The 21,386-nt window shown below is 37.6% G+C and overlaps 1 protein-coding gene across 1 annotated transcript in view; it reads right to left on the minus strand.

Annotated features, from left to right (window-relative positions):
- Positions 1 to 21,386, minus strand: part of ARHGAP15 (Rho GTPase activating protein 15) — a 379,872-nt gene that overhangs the window by 122,236 nt on the left and 236,250 nt on the right. Inside the window, exon 10 of the mRNA XM_014941116.1 lies at positions 13,069 to 13,167. Coding sequence (XP_014796602.1) covers positions 13,069 to 13,167 — 99 coding nt within the window. The remainder of the gene's footprint in view (positions 1 to 13,068; positions 13,168 to 21,386) is intronic.

The following is a 21,386-nucleotide window of genomic DNA, read 5'->3' on the forward strand; positions in this document are numbered from 1 at the left end:
GAAATTTATGCATTTTGCTAAATCCTTCCCCCTTTGGTTAAACTGTGCTTCATTTGGGGATCCATCATCACCGGCATCACGCCTGTGTTTTTTTGAACGGCATCAGAACACTGAGGGAAATAGCACTTTGGGGGGTCTAAGTCTCCTCTTAGGACTATATAGGACTTTCAGTCAGGTCCACTGACATCAGAAGGAACTGTGGTTAAAAGCTAAGGGACAGATACAATTCTCCAAACAACCCTGACTCCCAACGCTGATTTTAAAGAGAATTTAGTGCGCAGTGGGGACAAATCTTTTTTCCCATCTTTCACAATAGTGAGAGATTAAATTAGACCTCAGTAATGTCACCTCCCCATCCTGACTAGAACTGCCGCTTATTGGACTTTTAACGGTTGGAAACAGAAGAATTATACATGTGGGCACACATAATCTTCAGCCAAAATGGGTAAGGGGTTTGTATTTTCTGGACTGTAGTACCTTTCCTTGGCAAAGAGAGAGAGATTTTTAATAATAGTGACTGGGATAGGAAATTTAGAATGGAATAGGGATCTTTAGGATAGAAACTGAAAGTCACAGGACTGCTTCTTCCATCATTTAGGCTTTAGGATAGTCGAGGAGCCCTCATAGGCCCAATATAACTCTGTTACAAGACTATTTTTTACTTGACAGATTGAAGCTGTGCTCTGTTCAAGCTGAGATGTCTCAAGGTTATCTACCTTGTCTTCAGAAACAGGTCCTGCCCAACCATCTGTGTGCATTTCCTACAGCTGTTGGGAATCACTGGGTAGTGGATGTGGATGCAGCATTTAACTGCTGTAGTTCCACAATGGTTAAAGGAATTTCACTTTTAAAAAAAAGGACTTGTTTCGCTGCATAACACAGAAGGCTGGATCTGTTTCTTATGGTTAGGAATTATACTTGGTCAGTTCTAGGTTTCTAGCAGAGGGAATGTGCAGAACCCTACTCTATAAATGGAGTTTGGGCTCCCATGTGCAGTTGGTAACGGTCTTTGCTTATTCATATCGCATTGTAGGCATCTATCTTTGTATTTGCTTGTTATCTTTAAGTGGGAGAAAACATTTAAAAATCAGAGTCTTTAGTCTGAGGCACACTATCAGTCACCTTTAGGTGTTACAGACCATGCCTGTGTGGAAAACACAAAGGCTCTCCTGGAAGATAAGTATTCATGTGGCTATCTAACACCAACTTACTGAATGCTTAGCATTGCATATCTGTTTTACATATAAATGTGATAAGACAAAGGTGTGTGTGTATATGTATACACATAGATAACTTTGAATTGAATAGTATCTTTCCCAGTGTACATTGCACACATTTAAAGGTACAATAAATAATTAAAATAATGGGATTCCACTGAATGCTCTCACACCTTCTTTTGTGTGATAAATCTCTAGTCTAAAAAGTGAGCAAAATGTTCCTGTTTTTTGCAAAAGTCATATGTAGTCTTATGAAGCAGTGACATTAAGCAGGTATCTGTTAGATGAATTTTGGGTAAAGTAAATGCATAAATATAATCTATTTTCATTTGATACTTTCATGCAAGATGATTATTTTAAAACTTGAAGCTACAGGAAGAATTCTGATTTGAATCGTTGTCTTTGTATCTTAATGCTGACTGTGGCATGGAGTGATTTAAGGAAGGTGGAAATCCAATCTCATCCCTTTTACTAGAGTTCACACAGACCCTCTGGTATCTCTGAAGCCTTGGAAAGGAGAAGTTGGCATACACTGCTTTCCATATCTAATTTCCTTCTTTGGTGAAAATTCCAGTGATTATTAATGACATTTACTATAGAGACATCCAAGACATTTGCAAAGTTTCTGACACAAACTCTTACTGTAAGCTGTGCTCTTTGTGTTTTGAACATATGACATATCAGAATACAACAAATGCCGCTGAAATAGATATAATACAAGAAACTTTTGTGAATGATTTCTAGTGTTCAAATTCAGATAGTTTTCAAAACATTAATATATCACAACTGTTTGCAAAGTATCTAAAAAGATTGTGGTTTTGCTCAGAGATGGTAGAAGTGGTCCTGGGCAAAAGCTCCAACACAGGATCAGTGCTATTTATGACCAGAGAGTAACCACTGTTGTGGCGATAGTCCTGCAGGTCATAGATTGGGGCACTAAATAACATTGAAATATCATGACTGTTTGCAAAGTATCTAAAAAGATTGTGGTTTTGCTCAGAGATGGTAGAAGTGGTCCTGGGCAAAAGCTCCAACACAGGATCAGTGCTATTTATGACCAGAGAGTAACCACTGTTGTGGCGATAGTCCTGCAGGTCATAGATTGGGGCACTAAATAAATTGGTTTGTTCTATATAAATCCTCTGTTCTAGCAGTAACATGGGAAAACCTGACTGCCTAAAGAGCACCCTTCCAGCATCTTTCACCTTCTTTTTTGGGTTCAAGTCAGGCTCACAGTGATTTTTTTTTTTTAACATTAATATATCACAACTGTTTGCAAAGTATCTAAAAAGATTGTGGTTTTGCTCAGAGATGGTAGAAGTGGTCCTGGGCAAAAGCTCCAACACAGGATCAGTGCTATTTATGACCAGAGAGTAACCACTGTTGTGGCGATAGTCCTGCAGGTCATAGATTGGGGCACTAAATAAATTGGTTTGTTCTATATAAATCCTCTGTTCTAGCAGTAACATGGGAAAACCTGACTGCCTAAAGAGCACCCTTCCAGCATCTTTCACCTTCTTTTTTGGGTTCAAGTCAGGCTCACAGTGATTTTTTTTTTTTAGTGGTCAGAGTAGATGCTCAGCTTGCTCAAAGTTAAGTTTATAGGCTAAGTGAAAGCAGTTTTCATTAGAAGAGGAAGTATCTTATCTTTCTGCTAAGGTTTATTAAAAATATGTAACACCTGATAATTTAACACCGAATGAGTGGCTGCTAAATTTCCCCCTCTCTCTGCCTCTCTGTCTCACACACACACACATCTACACACAAACACTGGAATGCTTCTCGACTGCCAAACTATGTGCCAAGATTTTGTTCACTTTAATCTCAATCATATGAGTTAGAGAGCCATGAAACAAAGTTTCTACCAAGTATGCTGACAGATTTTTAGTTCTAGTGGCTCCACGGGGCATCACTACAAGTACACTAAAAAACTTTTCTTATTAAAGATTTCTGGGCTGATCCATTTTCCATTTAAGTCAACATGAGCAGTATCACCGTAAAGAACTCAACACTTCCTAACTGATACCATGCACTCATCAAAATTATTTCATTTCTAAGCAAACAAAAAGTTGTGGTACCTCCAACACCATTGTGTGGTTACTGCTGGCACAGGAAAGCCGTTTGGTGGCAGCTACTTTGGTGTGTTATGTCACGTAACACCATGTCAGTTCAGGACTGACAAATCTAAACATATGGTTCGAAATATTGGGGGGAATTTTTACTGGGAAGATAGGATAGAAGCATGGAATAGCCTCTGTCTTTTGAGCAAGACTTCCTTATTATCTGAATGAAGGCATCTCAGAGAAACCCCACAACCTTAGGCTTGATTTGGAGGGCTCCTCACTGATTTGAAGAGCCTCAGGATTACCTGTAAATGGCCCATAATCTGGGCAACTGAACAACTTGTTCTTTGTTTTTAAATCCTGAGAGAAAATCTGGATATTTACATTTCTGATCCAAATGCATAAAGCTTAAGGCCCTGATCCAACAAAACATTGAAGCATTTCTTTAACTGTAAAGAACAATCATTGATCGCAAAACAGATCTATTCAGGTCCTTAAGAGAAGTCCCCACTTGTTTGGTGGACAGAGGCTGGTATCAGTAAAGTGGGAATTATAGACTGAAACAACCTATATCCATTAAAAAGTAGAATAAACATGAAAAAGCAGTTTCTAATAAGAGTATCTGTTTTCCAGGAATTTCAATTATTTAAAAAGCATCATCTCTGACACACACACCCCCCCAAAAAAAACCGTGCATGAAGAGATCATGAAGAGAGATCAGGATCAGGCTGGCTGGAGCTACTGAGGATCCAAACGATACGGTTCTGTTGTGTTATGAAACAAAACCAGCCACATTTTGCTCTCATTTGCATATACGCCATTCCTCCCAAACAGGGAGCATTGTTTGTATGCGCGAAGACAAAAAGAAGTTGGTTTGCTATATAATTACATCCATGATCTGTGAGGATCCTGATTATAATAAAACAATCTGCTAAATGAATATACAACTGGAGATCTTTAAAAGACTTGTTAATTCCTCGGGGGTTTATCATGCAGTAGCTAATTTAGGGACAATTCAGTTACTAGATTGCTAACAGTATCGGTTTCATAAATTCAGGGGAGTAAAAAGAGCTGAAAAATCTTCTCTTAAAGAATTGAAACCTTAACATAAAGCCTCCTTTTAACGCTGCCCTCCTGCTTCGCCCTCTGCCTTGCTCCTGAAGCTTTCTGTTGGTATGATTTCTCTCACTTAGGTATCAATCCCATTAGACTGCTATATTATATGGTTAAAACACTGATGTAACACAAGCTGCTACAGCAAATAATTGAAGTAATAAAATACAACTGCAGTTATTTGCTCACTTGAATTGCAGGCAGGAAAAAAGGAGACAGGGTTTTTTTAAGCTGACCCCATAGTGTTGCCTACAGACAGCAAAACTTTTTTTTATGTGTTTTCTTTTATTGCTGTAAAACTTTTCTGAAAAAAATATACTGTAGTTATAGTAATTTTTTATTTTTTTTCCACAGGAAAAGCAATTAGTCTATGTTGTGGAATTATGCCTTCATAATTTTATTTTAAAACCATAACTTTATTTTTAAGCAACTGGGATGTTGAAAGAATCTGAAACTACAACTACCTCTTTTTTTTTTTTCTCTAAAGGAACTTAATGGACTTAACTTTTTTGTGTGTGCGTGTGTGTGCGAACATCTCCTCTAGGCCAAGATTCATTTTGTCAAGTGTTCGCCCAAAGTGTTCTATTAATGGCTGAACTGTAAAGTCTGACTAAATGGGGTTTGCAGTGGAGATACTGCCAGCTCCTTGTCTGTGATGGCATGTGTACTGTACTAGGGCATAGTGCCTCCCATCCTTGGTTTATACAGGAGGAAAAGAGAGGATTTTTGTGTCTTTTGTATGGCTAGGATGTGGATACCCTCATGCATGAGCTTCCCTGAATCTGACTCTGACCAGGGGGTATGTCAGGACCTTCATTTTCTCATTGGCACACAGCGAGCACCAGAGACAGTCAGCTGGCTTTAAATTTCTCTGGACTTTTTGTTTCAGCATGTACAAATGTCAGCTACTTGATTTACAAAGTATATTAACATTATTTCAATACCTAGAAAACGTTGTTTGATTCTTTTTATTTCATAGGTTAAGTGGTTTATTTTATTTATTAAGCCTATTGAAAAAGATTTTATGGAAAATTCTGAAGACAAAATGCCCTGTTTCCTTCTACATGTTCACTAATAGATATATTATACAATGCTAGAAAAAGGCAAAAGGCCAAACTCATCTCTGGTGTAATTCCAGTAAAAGCAATAAAATTACACAAGGCATGAATTTGGCCCAGGCATTGTAAATGTTACTCTGGTGCACACTGAGTGTCTGCTTGTTGTTACTGGCAAGGCTTAAAATACAAATCCCCCGTTTTTCATAGAAATGGATGCATTTCTCTGGAACAGATTAATCAATGAACCAGGTATCAGGTAACTAGGACAAAGACAGCAACCGGTTCAAATGCCTGCCTTTTTTAATGGCTTTTTCTTCTTCTAACTAGCTTACAGTCTCTGCTTTCAAATGTTTTAAATATATATTTATTCTCTTTTGTGCATTGTCATTGCAAGGCTTTTTTTTTTTCATTCTGCTGTTGTCTCCTTTTCTCTAATTTGTCTTGTATGCCCTTCCGTGATGTTTCCTGTTGACACTTCTTGATATTTTTTTTTCTAACTCAGAATGTGGCTTTCTAGCAGACACAGAGGCCCCAGAGTGAATACCCTTCAGAGCCAACTCTGACTTGGACCTTGCACAACGCTATTAACTGGCTCCTGCTCTAAGAAAGGTGGCTATAGCGGGATTGCCTGAGCCTGAAGACAGAAATGGTTGAGGAAAGCCTGCCAATATCTTTGCACTAAATTCAATCGCTCTTAATTTCTACTCAAAAGAATAACAATAATAATTATTAAAGAAAAAAAAAAAGTAGCAAAACATTTTAAATCACCAACTTGCAAGGGTTTTTCTCAGAACTTTGTTGCTTTGTATTGCATTCATCTGTATGTTTAGTTTTATGCTCGTTGGCCACTTTAAAATAAACATAGTTCAATGCCCTCAGAAACAGTTTTCTTCAGCCCACTAGAATTCCCTGGAAAAAGGCTTTATCTGCTGAACTGCTGGATATTTGTGTGTGTGTGTAATTTTTTTTCCTATCAGTTTGTTTTCCTTCCTTTTTTTTTTTCTCCCCCCTAAATTCAGTGCATATAAAAGTTGGGAGCAGAAGCCGCCTTGGAACAAGATAGAATCATAAAAGGACTTCAGGAATCTCATCACAAGCTAAACAGTACAAATTGCACATTCTTCATGGAAGTATTAGCTTTTAGTGCGTGCCTGGATCCAAGCATAATAGATTATCCCAAAGTGGGAAAGAATGAACAGTACAAAATTAGCAGAACTGGGAGCTCAGATCATTTGCTGGAGCAATATGATCTCCGTACTTTCAGGGTACTGAATACTAAAGCCACTGGAAACAGCATGTAAAATTATAGCAGGGAAAGCAAGGAAGCATGTGTAGGCCTGGGAGGAGGAAAAAAAAAACTTTGGAAAATACCTTTCCAGAGGAGAATAAGTACTGAAAATCAGTGAATGAACTTGTAGGAAACAAACTGCTATTCATGAACAGTTTCTTGCTCAGAGGATAGAAATATGCTAAAAGATATGATAGAGAGAAAACACAAATAAAATACATTTCAGTGGTTATTCAGGGGCCAAGAGGCTGTTTGGGAATAATCCTGCACTCAGACAGAAATATAAAACTGCACAGGATAGGTCAGTCTCCTGAGGTTTCCCTTCTTCTCAAGGAAATCTTGCCAGAACAAATCCTTTATGCCACCGGCTGATGGGTTTGGTCTAATCGTGCTGGGAAGTAGCCCGGGAACACTGTACATTTGGTAGAAGCTCAAAGATGGTGGTGAACATACTCTGGCAAAACTACCCTGTATTTTCCCACTGCCTTCCTCAGGTCCTCAGGAATGAGACTAAAGTATTTTTGAGAACCAAATACATAGAAGATAGTGCTTAAGCTAAATACACCCTGGAGAAGCAAGTCGCTGAACACAATTCAATAACATGGAGTATTACAATATATATAAGGATATAAGCTGCTAGAGGTTATATATAGTGGCTATTAGTGCATACCTTGACTGCACAGGCCTCGTGTCTTCTGCCATCCTCACTGTGCTCCTATAATCCACTAATTATGTGGTACCAAAATTAGTGATCCCAGCATGGGAATCATCAGCTTTAGGAGGTGTTTAGGAATTCTTTTTTTTTTTTCAATTCTTTTGGGGTGTTTTCTTCCATTAGAAAATGAGCTAGCATTAAACTGTTTTAAAAACTCATTTTTTTCTTAGCTATATAAATATACTCACAATATTTTATATTTTTAAAACTCATTTCCTCTCTGCCTAACTCACTCCTTAAGATAAGTGAACTCTCCTCTATGTAAACTTCCTACCAGAATACTGACTACCTTTTAAGCGGTCTATGATTTAGAAGGTAATGAAATATCACTTTCTTTCTTTTTTTTTTTTTTTTATAAATAGGTTTTAAAGTGCTTTTAGCTGCACTTTAGCTTTTAGATTAAGAGATAAAACCGATGAAAGGGACACAACCTTCTGTCACAGGGCAGCATAGCATTTGGGAGGTGAGGTAGTTTAAAATACCATTTTTATCTTCATTTCTCTTGCAGATGACTGTATTGGTTTACTACATCCCATAAGGAACTTCATATTTGCCCATAAAGGCATTTTCTTCCTTAAACACTGAATATTCTGCAGTATGAGACTCTGTGTATGTGTGTATCTGCAATGATATTCTGCACAACCAAATCACAGCTAATTAAAGCCAAACTAAGTCTTGCTTTTAGGGTGCTTTGGGGTGTCAAACTTTGGCCACCTTTGAGAAATTTGATTTTCAGAGAGCGAGCACATAAAACTTCTTCCAAAACCTTGTCTTCTTAAAATTGTAAACCAAGCCTTTAAGTGTCTGATGGTGACTTCTGAAGTCCTACCCCAGCAGATCAGCCACCAAAACCAAAAGCCCTACGCTCCGGGCTTTTTTGTTACTGCTCGTATTTAACATGATTTGTTCACTGGGGCTCAGAGCAAGGAAACCCAGTAAATAATACATTGAACAAACAGAGAAGATAACAAAAGGAAATAGTTAAGGTACTATAATAATTTTAGCCATTCTTTTTTCAGGTCACTATAATCTGCCCAAAGATAACTAATTGTTCAAAGTAAACATTCCACTCCGACCACAAAAGGAATCCATTACACAAACATATAATTCACAGTCATTTTTAGTGGGTTGTAAACAGTTTGGAATGAGCATAAAATGGGACAAAAATCAAAGTGAGCATTTAGAAATGAAAAAGTGTTTGCTACAAAAGGTCAGTCCCTTTACTTGGCAAACTATGTAGAAAAGCCTGGGAAAATGTTGAACACACAAGCAGTAAGGGAATTTTAAAGCCAACAACCTCCCTGTTTCTTTAAACAGACATCGGAACCTATAACTGGATCCTGTCAAACAAACGACAGCAAAAAAACATAACAGCTGCTAAGAAGTAAAGTTGAAAGATAAAGTTTTCTAAGCTAAGAACCTTCTCAGAAGTGGACTAAAGGTCTTTCTTAAATCTTTAAGCAAGGTTATGGATCCCAGGGTGGCTTTTAGGCATGGAATCAAATATGTAATTTTGTGTATCATTCCTGTCAGAGCATCCTGTGCTCCAAGAAAAGCAACAGAAAACAATGTCTGCAATGTCCAGTTTAGAATGGAAATGGTACCTGTAATCATCAGCTTTGCTGCCTGCAGTGTCATTTTTCAAGTCATTTTTGCTGATTGGAGAACACTAGCTTGGATTTGGGAACGGAGGGAGAAAATGAAGGACGTTTCCAAAGAGAGATGAAAGTTAAATTATATTTCCCTGGAGCATTAGTACTGTATTCCTTTACAAAACCTAAACTACACTGAATGCCCTTGATAGGTTTAGGATACTAACTGCTTGGGGTGGTCATTTGCTCTGTCATTAGACACACAGACAAATGATCATCCCTGGAAAAGAGTTTAGTATCAAGACTATTTTCACACGATAAAACCTTCCTTTGAGAAGTATTGGATGGCATTTTGTTTAGGTACAATGCAGACTGATATTTTTATTTTTTTAATGCGTTCTACTCATGCCTTTCACATATTTGAAAAAAAAAAAATAATGAAAAAAAAAAAAAAAAAACCCCCCCGCCAGCACTTTTAAAGGGTCGTGGATAACAAAATAAATAGGAGACTCAAGAAATGACTTGAAATAATATCTGGCCTAGAAACACCGAAAAATCTTGCAATGGGCCCCACCCTTGGCAGGAGCGCAGAGCGTGAGAGTTATAGCGCACTGGGAGGATTGTCCCAGGCTTTCCTTGCTGCACCACTCAGCCCAGGGCTGGGGCTACCTATTGGACACTCAAAACACGGAATACAGACTGAAAAAGGCAGCTCATCAGATAGCCCCAGAAAACCTTGAGGTACATCCAAGGAAGGTGTTGATGGCAAATTAAAAGACTACACAGAAAAACCCGACACGGTTTCATGAACAGCTTTCCCTCTGAGTCCCTGAAAAAGTAGAAAGTGAAGAAATGCTAGAAATCTTTGAGTAGCCACTCTATTTCTTCAATCTGATCATTGCATGGTACAGAATAACTCTCTTAGCCTCACCAGCTTATATAACTGGGAGGGTTTTTTTTATAATTTAGGATATTGCATTAGATACCAAGGGTGCAACACTCTTTGCCTAGATACTGTTGAGTTCAGTTGCACAGGTCTGTATCACTATCACTAAAAACTCAGGACAAGAAGTTCAACAAAAATTATGAATGAATAAATAATGCAGGAAGAATGAAGAAAAAAAAATGAGCTTGTTTTGTTGTTGGTTTTTTTTAAAAAAAGAATTAACGTGACAATTGCCTTGCAAGTTTACAAGACCGGGCACATTTTTATTGACTCCCTTTATTAAATGCCACTACCATCTCTGCAAGATGGCTGAGTAAATGGAGAAAGACCTCCTGCCTCCCGGTCCTATTTCAGTAACTACAAATAGTGAAAGAGGCTGAAAAAATAGAATTCACTCTTGAACAAGTGAATCCTTGTCAGATAAAGAAATATGCATTCTGGTGTGAGAATTTTTAGACTAAACCTTATAAAGCACCTCTGTCCTGCAATGGTGAATAAGCGAACTGTAGCCTCAGGGATAAATGACCAAAATCTGATCTAAGTTGCAGCAAATAATTTCAGAATAATTCCTTTGATTTAAGTGCAGATATTAATTTAAAAATAGTGTAACTGAACAGGAAATCTTGCCAACAGTTAATGACTCTCTCTACATTTTTAATCTGTGGGAGAATATTGCTACAGATGACTACTGTATGTAACCTCATCTACACAGGAAAATGTACTAATTAATATGGTTTATTTAGATCACTGCTAGACTTTCTTTCTGTGCACAGTGAAAATGTTTTAAAAATAATTTAAAAAATCAAATAGAAAATCAATAGGTAAATAATAATTAAACCCATGGGCTGATAAATAAGAACACAAACGATCAGCAAAGTATGAATGTTTTGTAAGTAACATTTAGGATTAGTCTCCTAAGGTCTTTTTGCCTAATAATCCTTTATCTTAAACGAAGCACGCAAGTAACATTTTTGGTACAGTTACAGTATGTAGATGATATATTTTCTAAATAGGAAAAAAAAGCTTTTCTACAACAGCCAATATGCCAGCTGTACGGAGTATCTAGGCCATCTTACTAAGACTATGAAAGTAAACATACAGTTTTCATTAAATGTGCCTTTCCCATAATTGGTACATAAGTATTTCCCATGACTCTGCAGTTGAGTATCTTGGCTGGAGGCATATCTGGCCATTAAGAGGAGGGCTTCAGATCTGTTGAGTCTCAGCCATGCCGGGAGACTTGGCACCTCCACATACTGCTTCCTAATACCAACCCCGGTATAAAATGTCATCAGAAGCTTGCATAAACATTGGACTTAGCTTCACATAAATTACTGCTGTCCTGAGATAGTTTATGCCAGAACTTAGTAAAAACAACACTTTGAGTAAATAGAATGTGAGTAAATGCAAGCATCTTAATCCAAGAAAATAATAATAGAAAAAACTGTATATCAAATATAAACTCATAAATACAGTGATAAAATGAAATTTTTATCTCATGCCGTATGATTAGCTTTTATATACATACTAAGCTGACTAAAAGCAGTAGACTTCTCTAAGTCACAGTGAGTTTGAAGGAAACACAAGAACAATAACGCAATACTCCAAAGGATGAGTTCCTTTGAAGAAACAGTGATATTTTCATTTTCTTCCGTGAACATTTCTCTGATAATCACACAGACAATAAACATCTAATTAGGTTTCTTGGATTTTTCTATTATAGTTCAGCAGTGCAGAGACCTCTGGCCTCACTTCTCCTGAAAGAATGGTAGGATAGCACAAAACATCTATGAAATATCTAGTGCATCTTTTGGAGAACCTGTGCTAAGATCATAACCAAACAGTTGATTAGACATGTTTTGCATGGCATGGCACTTTTATAATCTAATCTCTGACTTTCCTTTTCATGTTCTGAATTTATCCTCACAATTCCTCCTCTATTAATAGTCACTTCACACATTTCTCCCCTTTCTTTGTCTCTTTTTTTTTATCCAGCCTCCAGCCTTCCTCCAAAAAACCAATGCTACTATCTCCCCCTACCGAACAATCTCCAGTTTGTTACTCTCTGACTTCCTGCCAACCATTCTGGGAATAATAATATCCCAGTGCTCTCTTTGCTATATAATTAAAGCATGAATTTCCCAGAGTTTGAAACTCTGGGGTAGTTTTATTGCACCTTTCACTATAAAACCAGGTAACAAAGATGGAATTAAAATAGCTTTTTCCTTTGTGGTTAACGGTCTAAGTATCTTTTTATTTTTCATTGGTTCTCTTGTTCTGAGACTCCAGTATATGGCAGTGACAATGGGTTCACCCAGCCTTATTCTGAAAATAAATTTTCTATCTTTTGCAAGATATATGTTTCCCCAGATCCCTGGAACAAGTTGTAAACTTGTAACAGATGGTGATGAAGCCTCACATTTTTATACAATACATTTTAAGATTCTGCATCTACCGCATGTACCTTCCAAAGAAAATGACCTTCAATGAGAGAAGATACACTCTGAAGAAAGGAAGGCAGGCAATCGAGTTAAACACATCTTTTTATACCATAAAAATTCTTCTTATTAAATGAATCAAAACTTTTAATGAGGATGAATACTCATTCCAATATTCTTACAGTATTATGGCTTTTAAAAATAACTGTAAAAAACTAGACACCTGCAAGTATTAAAAAAAAAAAATATGATCACACTAGGATAACATTTACTTTGGTTGAATACAGTTCAGGACTTAGGAAGAAGTATTGGCATTGCACTCACCAGAGACTTCAGAGTGAAAGTTACTGACATTTTATTGATGTCCAGCATTTGCTTACCCAGAGAAAGACTAAACCAACATGTCAAACAAAATATAAGGAATAATCAGCACGAATGGGTTCTATTAGTGTCTTATCATATAAAGAAAATGAAGATACAGAATGGGATATAGTTCAGTTCATAACTATATCATAAATTGAACTGTCTGCCCACCCTGGCAATTCGAGCACAGTTACAAGGTTAAAGTTTTGATTAGTAATAGATTACAAAATAAATAAATAAAAAAAATAAATAGTGTTTAATATTAAGGTACTCACCTCTTCTTTCAACAGCTTTTATACAGAGTCTTACAAACTGGGGAACCGTAGATTTTTCATGTTCACAAACAACATGCAAAGGAGAGCCAAAAATTTGATCTACATTTGAAAAAAAAAGAGGAAAATACATTAAGGCATATTACTAGTAGTGATATTTTTCTTTCTTCTGAGCATGCACATTAATTAAAAACTCAGCTATTGAACATGGACAGACCAAGTTGGAAACAAAGCTTTTCTGAGCCCTAGTGGTGGTTAACTTCTGCCACAGAACCAAACTTCTCAATACCTGCTGCCTGTAGCACCCAAATACCTCCCCCAGGTTAAAGTTTTAGTTGCTATTTAGACCTTAAACTTGACCTTTCTAAGGCTTGAAGGTGTCTGGATTTTGCTTGGACCTAGAGTTCCATATCTTGTTGAATCCAAAATCCTGAATGACTTTAAGTAATGGTCCAGTCTTGAAACTCATATTACCAGGTAGCATGTCTCTTCCGTTCATATGGAATTTCATAGAGTACCATAGGGATACAAAGGCTTCATTACTTTGCATCATTAGGACTTAGTACAAGTTCATCTCATCTTTACAAGAAAGGGGTTTTGTCACCAAATTGCCTGTTAAAAAAAATAGAACGTACTAGAAGTCTTTTGATGAGGATCTTAGACCAAGTTTAACTTGTGATTTGTCTTGTTTCTCTGATGAATAATCATTTAAGTAGATAATGCTACCTTTAAGTTTTTATGATTTTAAAGTCTTGAGTTAACTTTGAATGTTGATCTTAAACTTATTTGTATAAGCAGATTAAACTCCTCAGATTACTAATTAGCTTCTTCCACCTCATTTCCACTCTATATGTTTGAGAAATTATGAAAAGAGCAATCAGTAATGTGGACGTTGTCAGCTAGAATCAAAATGAATCAAGCAGATGAGAGAAACTACTCAATAGGAGCCAGTTAAATGTTCAAACAATAGGAGTGTACTACCATCATTTATCCGAAGAGACAGTCTCCATATAGCATTTCAACAGAGTATTACATTTTGGAAATTGGCATAGAGGCTTTGAAAACCTTTTGTGTAGATAGCTGAACGGTGCTAGCACAAGCCTGGTCTCTGTACAGCAAACCCAACAAGCACGTTCACTTCCAGAATAGCAGGAGCTCCTGCTGTCCTCTACAGCTCCCACAGCACTGGATATTTCCTCCATAGTCAGTCCCATCAGAGAATAGAATCATAGAACAGTTTGGGTTGGAAGGGACCTTTAAAGCTCATCTAGTCCAACCCCCCCTGCCATGAGCAGGGACATCTTCAACGAGATCAGGTTGCTCAGAGCCCCGTTTAACCTGACCTGAAATGTTTCCAGGGATGGGGCATGTCCCACCTCTCTGGGGAACCTGGGCCAGTGTTTCACCACCCTCATTGTAAAAAATTTCTTCCTTATATTTAGTCTAAATCTACCCCCTTTTAGTTTAAAACCATTACCCCTTGTCCTACCACAAGAGGTCCTGCTAAAACGACTGTCCCTATCTTTTCTGTAGACCCCCTTCAGGTACTGGAAGGCTGTGACTGTCCCTATCTTTTCTGTAGGCCCCCTTCAGGTACTGGAAGGCTGCTATAAGACCTCGCCAGAGCATTCTCTTCTCCAGGCTGAACAACCCCAACTCCCTTTGTCTTCTTAGGAGAGATGCTCCAGCCCTCTGAGCATCTTCATGGCCTTCCTCTAGACTCGACTCAACAGGTACATGTCTTTCCTGTGCTGAGGGGCTTGACTCAACAGGTACATGTCTTTCCAGTGCTGAGGTCCCAGAGATGGAGGCAGTACTCGAGGTGGGGTCTCACCAGAGCAGCCCAAAGCTGGAGGCGGTACTCGAGGTGGGGTCTCACCAGAGCAGAGCAGAGGGGCAGAATCATCTCCCTTCACCTGCTGGCCACGCTGCGGGGGATGTTGCCCAGTTATCTTACACCGTAAGCAGTTTGAGTGCTTTTTCTCACTAACAGGCAAACCTCATTTCTTTATTTTCTACTTTACAAGGAGTTTCTCTCTCCTATCTCTAATCACTACTATTTCTTACTAAGCTTAGATTTCAAGAGCAACTCATTTGCCTTTTGTTTCCTTATAGCCCAGAGTAGGGAACAATCAGGACAACACGGTGGGGTGCATAGGATAGCTTGGATTTCTTGATAGGTAATTGAGGAAGTTAATTCCAGCACTTCCCAACGCATGTGATCTGCATTCTGGTAGAGTATAACAAAGCCTGAATTTAAGTGAGTCGGAGTTTCGGCTGCAGAAGGGATGGAGTTCTGGGTTCACAGAACTACACTGAAGAAGGTTGTGTGCATGTGTGGCGTTAAGCATTAGCGAACAGTCTGTTACATGTTTTGGGGTTATGTTTCTGACAAAGCACAGTCTGGTTACATTTTCTTCATAAAACATTTATAGCTGCCTTCAGTGGTAATTATATATACAGAGATTTATGATTAAAATGTACTAGCACTTCCTCTTTTGACATCTTAATTGTTTTTTAAAATTTTAGCAAAGACCTGTCAAATTCTTTGCATAATATGGAACGGTCTCCAATGTAAATTATGTTAAAAAGAAGTTAAAATGTGTCTTATTTGGTGGACAAAGACACTTGTAAACAATTTCAGAAGCAAAAGAGGCAAAGAACTGCAGTGTGCTTAGATGGCAATACGTGAAGAACTGAAACAAAATTAAAGCATGGGTGTTCGAGCAGCTTCTCTTCTCTATTATAAACACTTTATAACCAACTTCCAGGATTATTTTGCAGTTACTCTTTCAAACCCCAGTATGAATGCAGAATACATGGTATTCCTGGGAGGAAATTAAGAAATTGCAGTTCTTACCTAATCCATTACTTCTTTTCTGGGTGCAGATTCTTTTTCTTCAGCAAAATGTTTAACCTCATTTTATATACCTTTCAGTATATGGATATAGTCACATTCTGTATCCTGTAGTTAAGCTTTAAAATGCCTTTTCTTTAGAAAATAGGCACTCAGGGGTTTTGTCTTGAGTGGAAGGGGCAGCAAATCAGCGTTAATAGTTGCTGGGCACCAAAAGAAACTACAGTAAAACAACATCACACAAGAGCTTTGGATTTTTTTTCCCCCCTTCTAGAAATTCATGAGCATTTATAAGTACATGATCTCATGAGTCATCCAAATACTCTGAATTCTGGGTACGCCTGAACCACAAACTCCGTGACTCCCTCTAGTCAATTGATTTTTTGCTGGATCTGTTTCTGTACATAAACATGGGAATGGCAGTAGTTACACTGCCATATTTACACTCTTAGAGGTCACAGGGATAGTCGAGGAAAACTCAGTTAAGCTTTGTTTGTGCAGGATTTTGAAAACAAGGAATTACAGGAATGGCAAATTACTAACTTTTGTGAACTAGATTTATGTCTAACTAAGATTTAAATATTATTCATTTATTCTTTAAAAGGTGCGTATACATATTTTAAAACTGATTTGAGGGGAAACTATCCAGAACATTTTTCTCAAAAAGTAAGAACTGCTCCCAGGAGGATAAAAGAAAAAAGCCTTTGTTTGATTTATTTGTGATAAGGCCCTTCAAAACTTCATTTTTTATGACTTGGAGAAAAAAAGATGTACACAACACTCCTAACCTCCTGTTATGACAGTTTATGTTTCCTATCCAGCTTATTTAACTCAAATGCCTGGGAAATAGACACAATTACCACCTTATGGAATGCTACTTAACTTTAAATGCTCCCCTCTGAATAGAAATCCACTTTATCTTCTCAGAGTCATTCCATTTTCTCAGGAATTATTTCCTCTGCAGGCTCCTGAAATGCTCTTGTTTCATCATTTAAAAATTTAAACTAACAATTGTTCAGAAATATCTTTTATTAGAACAAAGGCAATTCCCATACAGTGGATTCTGTTCACAAGAGCTTGTACAAAGGAGCTGCATACTATGCCCATATACAGCTTTAATCATTCACTCTTTCAGCTGTTATCAATTTAAAACCAATGAAACTCCCACACTGAGTCCATTTGAGCAGTCAATTTTAATATCTTGGGGCATCTGTAGTTATTCTGAATTGGCTGCAAAAGCAGAACTAACAAGTTAAGCTCTAACCATAAGTCTACATCAGGCTGGTAAACCATACATCAAACGCAGACAGTTAGTCAATACTGTAGTATGAAAAACCAACAAGCATTTTTAAGAAGAGCAATATATTCATAATATGTTTGGTGGTATGGTTTACATTACGCATCCCCGATATCTGCCCATTAAACTTTCTATTTGAGATGGCGGGGTGTGTGACAGCTTTGCACATGGATATAAAACGAGACACCAGAAGAGGAGGGAATGGACATTTACAAGTTGTATAATATAAAATGATGATTACAGCTGCAATGAATTGCTCGTTCTGGGCAGCTTCAAGTTTTCCCTAAGCCTGACAGAGCTACTTTTTTTTTTTTCTTTTTTTTTGAGTAACTCTTGCAGGCTGCAGCAAAGCCACTAATTTTGAGCTGCAGAAATCTAGTCTATGGGAGACAATACTTCTGGAAAAGAAACAATTAAAACAAAATCACTAAAGCCACATCCTCACTGAGAATGTCATTGTTTAACTGGTTTTGGTGTACATGGATGAGATGTGGCCACACTTGGAAGGAACTTGCGCTTCAGTGTTTTTTATTAAAAAAACAGGGAAGGGCATGGCTAATATTCCCATTTCTCGGGGAGAAGCTCAAATTCTGATACGAGAGGAGAAGGTATAATAGTGTAATGCCCAAGGTTTTAGAAACACAATTGTACCTATGTGATTCAGTGCCTTCCAGGAGCAGAGTTAACTCTGCTACATCTGGATTTGAACTGCTGGGCTACCAGAGCTTTGTATTAACATCTAAGTTGTTTGTTTTCTTTGTGTCTGAATGCTGGGAGGGAAAAGGGGGAAAGGGAACAAAAAGGCAAAGTAAAAGAGGACTGTACAGAGAGAGGGACAGAACAGTAGGCACCACAGCAGTGAGTTTTTTGGAGGTGGAAGGGATGTAGCTGGAAAGGGCCATATTCTAAAAGGTGACTTCTTCTGGCTTCTCCATCTGTAGAGTCAGACATATTAAGTCAGACTTTAAAATGATGCTGAGCCCAGACTGGGCTCCAAATAATGCCACGACACTTTTACAATAAGTGGGCCAGGTCCTCAGCTGACTGAAGTCAGCGAGGTTGTCAACGGAGCTCCCCTGATTTATGTTAGCTGGGAATCTTGCCAGTCCTTTTAACTTGGAGATTTACTATATATCGTTGATCTGTGGTGGTCATCAATTTAAAAAAAAATTACATTTGTGAACAGTTACTATTAAGTGGCATATGAGCTACCAGATTTGTTTCACGTTCTCAGAAAAAGGGAAAATAGAGAGTACTGCAGACACTGGTCTCTTTTAAGAAATGATGATGTTTTACTGGGGATAAGAGCTGATTTGAATTTAAAGAGAGTTAGTCTACTGCACTCCTCAAAAAAAATCTCCAAAAAAGAGATATTTTAAAATTATCTGAATTATTTCTGACCATCATGTCAAAGGAAAAAAAAATAACTTTGTCCAGTGTTTGGCCATCCACAGGCTTTGGGAAACCCACTTCCAAAAGTCCATGTAGTGGTCAAAGAAAGAAAGAAAGAAATGTTCTTGTGACCCACTGTCCCTGCAAGTCAAAGGAACAGTTTTCTAACTTTTCATAAGTTACTATGGACACGAGATCACTTGCTAAATTCCTGTACAACCCAGAAGAGTTACAGAACACACCAAAGGTAGGTCTTAATCTACTCTTTTGGACTTCTCATGAGCATTACACTCACTACATTGAACTAATCCAAGGTCCATCGAGACACATGAGACAATATAGATGTTTTCCCTTGTCTGGAAATAAAATGGTTGGTGATCTCTGTGCTGCTATCTGCACAACCACCAACATATGCTGAGCCCTGCTCTATAGGCTATCAAGCCAAATCACAGCTAGTTCCTTTCACTAGCAATTGAGTGGCTTTTATTTTCATCTTGCAACAGTTGTAACCATTCCAATTTTTATGCTGTTTTGGTTTTTGCCTTAACTTATGAAATAAATTCAGTGAAGTTACTTTGGTGTCTAGCTTTCCAGAAAAAAAAAATCCACCCCCCAAAAAACTAGATTAATTTCTTGCCAGCTGCATAGCTGCATTTTCCTCATTTCCCACAGTGTCATTTATGTTAAGTTGTTACTCATGTTTTTTTACCGTTTACTGGAAGTGTATTTTGTGATAGTCTATTACCAACACAAGCACCATAGTTTTAAAATCATAAAATCATAGTTTCACAGAAGCTTTTTTTTTTCTTTTTTGTGGACTAGAAAAGCTCAGAAATCAGGAAGTTAGCAGGCCAATATCAAGTTGAAGGTTGGCAATTCATTTTGGGCAATATTAAATCATGACAAAGCTCAAACACAAAGTTCAAAGTTCAATTATAGACTATAAAGTAGTTTTAAAAGAGAAGATTTATATATTATTTTTTTAGCATATTAGTGCAGATTCTGTAAATTCTGAGAATATTTCAGTCCCGAGGAACTGAGGACCCCTGCCCTAGCATATAAATTTGAACGCAGTTGTTCTTGAAATAACACTGTTAAAATGGCAGACATGGAACATGCCTCTTATCTACTATTTCTAGGTTTGTGTGTGTGTGTGGATATATGTGAACACAAGTGTACACATACACACATCCACAGTACAAAAAAAAAAAGAAGTTGTATTACACATCAACCCAAAAATGATTCAAAATGCTTCCAGACCACAGATATCTTGTGTAGGCATGAGTGAGATGGAACGAGGACTAACAAACTTCATTAGGGCTCTCCTTGGGGCATGAAAAGCCCCAGTTCCCAGCACATTGCAATGAATGGAGCCAACGTGCTCTCCCTATTCTGGCTTCTTTTATGCAGAAGACTAGAAAGCAAATGGGACAGCGATGGGAGAAATCGTGTAAAGCATTGACATGTCTTCATTTCAGATCAACACGCAGCTAACGTTTACACGTTGGTCTGCTACATTCCCTTGTCTGATTATTATCCCCCTACTTCTTCTCGTTCATTTATGTACCACACGGATATTTCCTATGTTCTACTTAAACCAAGTTTTGTTAAGAGTTAAATGACAATCACATAATTTCTAGATTTTCTGATAACAGTGTTGGCAGAACAAAGTACCCCAGGAGATCAAACTGCTATTTAATTTTGAAGCCTGTATTCCCAAATTTGGTTAATGTGGAGAAATGTGTCGAGTCTTCTGGCCAAGTGTGTACACACCAGTGACTTAACAGAGCACAGAACTGTGTTTAAGTGAACTTACCACCTTAAAATGTATTTACTCATGACTATAATTTACGTGTTAAATTTATTGGAGTTTTGGTTCCAATGTGACATACAATGTAAAAAATCAATATAGATTTGAGAGCTTTATAGTGCCCCTGGCAAATATGAATAGCACTTGATGAAAAGTGAAGGTTTTCACAGCACCTACAGTGCCACTGCATTGGAGTAATTAACACCACACGCTTCACCGATATTTATATCAATTCTTCACCAGCACACAGAACGGCTCTTTGTCAGAAATTCAGTACTGAGATGTCCTGCAAGGCTTTAGACACACTTTTATTACGAGCCCCTATTTTAAGGGATTTACAATTCTGACAGAAGTATTTCCCTATGGGATAAAAGTTAGTATGCATGTTCTCAGAGCTGGAGGAATTTTTTCTTGTAAAAATTGGTTAACATTTTTTTCCCTTAAGAACCAAGCAAATAAATAGTTTTCAGAGGTTTCTGCAACCATTTAAGTCACCTTTAGAAAAATAAATAGATGCATCTTATAATACCAAATTTGGCAAGCTTTTCATTTTTAATCTGGATGGTTGCATTTTGTGATTTAAAAATATTCTAATGTGAGCCTAAAAATTAACATTTAAAAGTGGTCTCTGTATAAGCAGTGCAACTGCATTTTCATAACATTTTAACAGATTAAGGGATAAACTGTGGTGAAGACAATGAAGGAACCTTATCAAATAAGCATTTCACATAGACTTACCGTAGATTGGAATTAAGCCGTGCTAACGAATCCTGCCTCATTTGCATGGCCAAAACCTAATCCTAATGAAACTTCATGGTAGATAACTAACATGTTTTCTTCATGGTAACATTAGTTTTGGAATAAAACCGTGCTGGGTACCAGTTCTGAATTACTGTGTCACAAATCATGAATCTGCGTTACCCATGGAAGAGTATCCCAGGTAGAACCAAGTTATGTTTATGAAT

Source organism: Calidris pugnax, unplaced genomic scaffold, assembly GCF_001431845.1.
Source record: "Calidris pugnax isolate Ruff unplaced genomic scaffold, ASM143184v1 scaffold60, whole genome shotgun sequence".
NCBI classification, from domain to species: domain Eukaryota; kingdom Metazoa; phylum Chordata; class Aves; order Charadriiformes; family Scolopacidae; genus Calidris; species Calidris pugnax.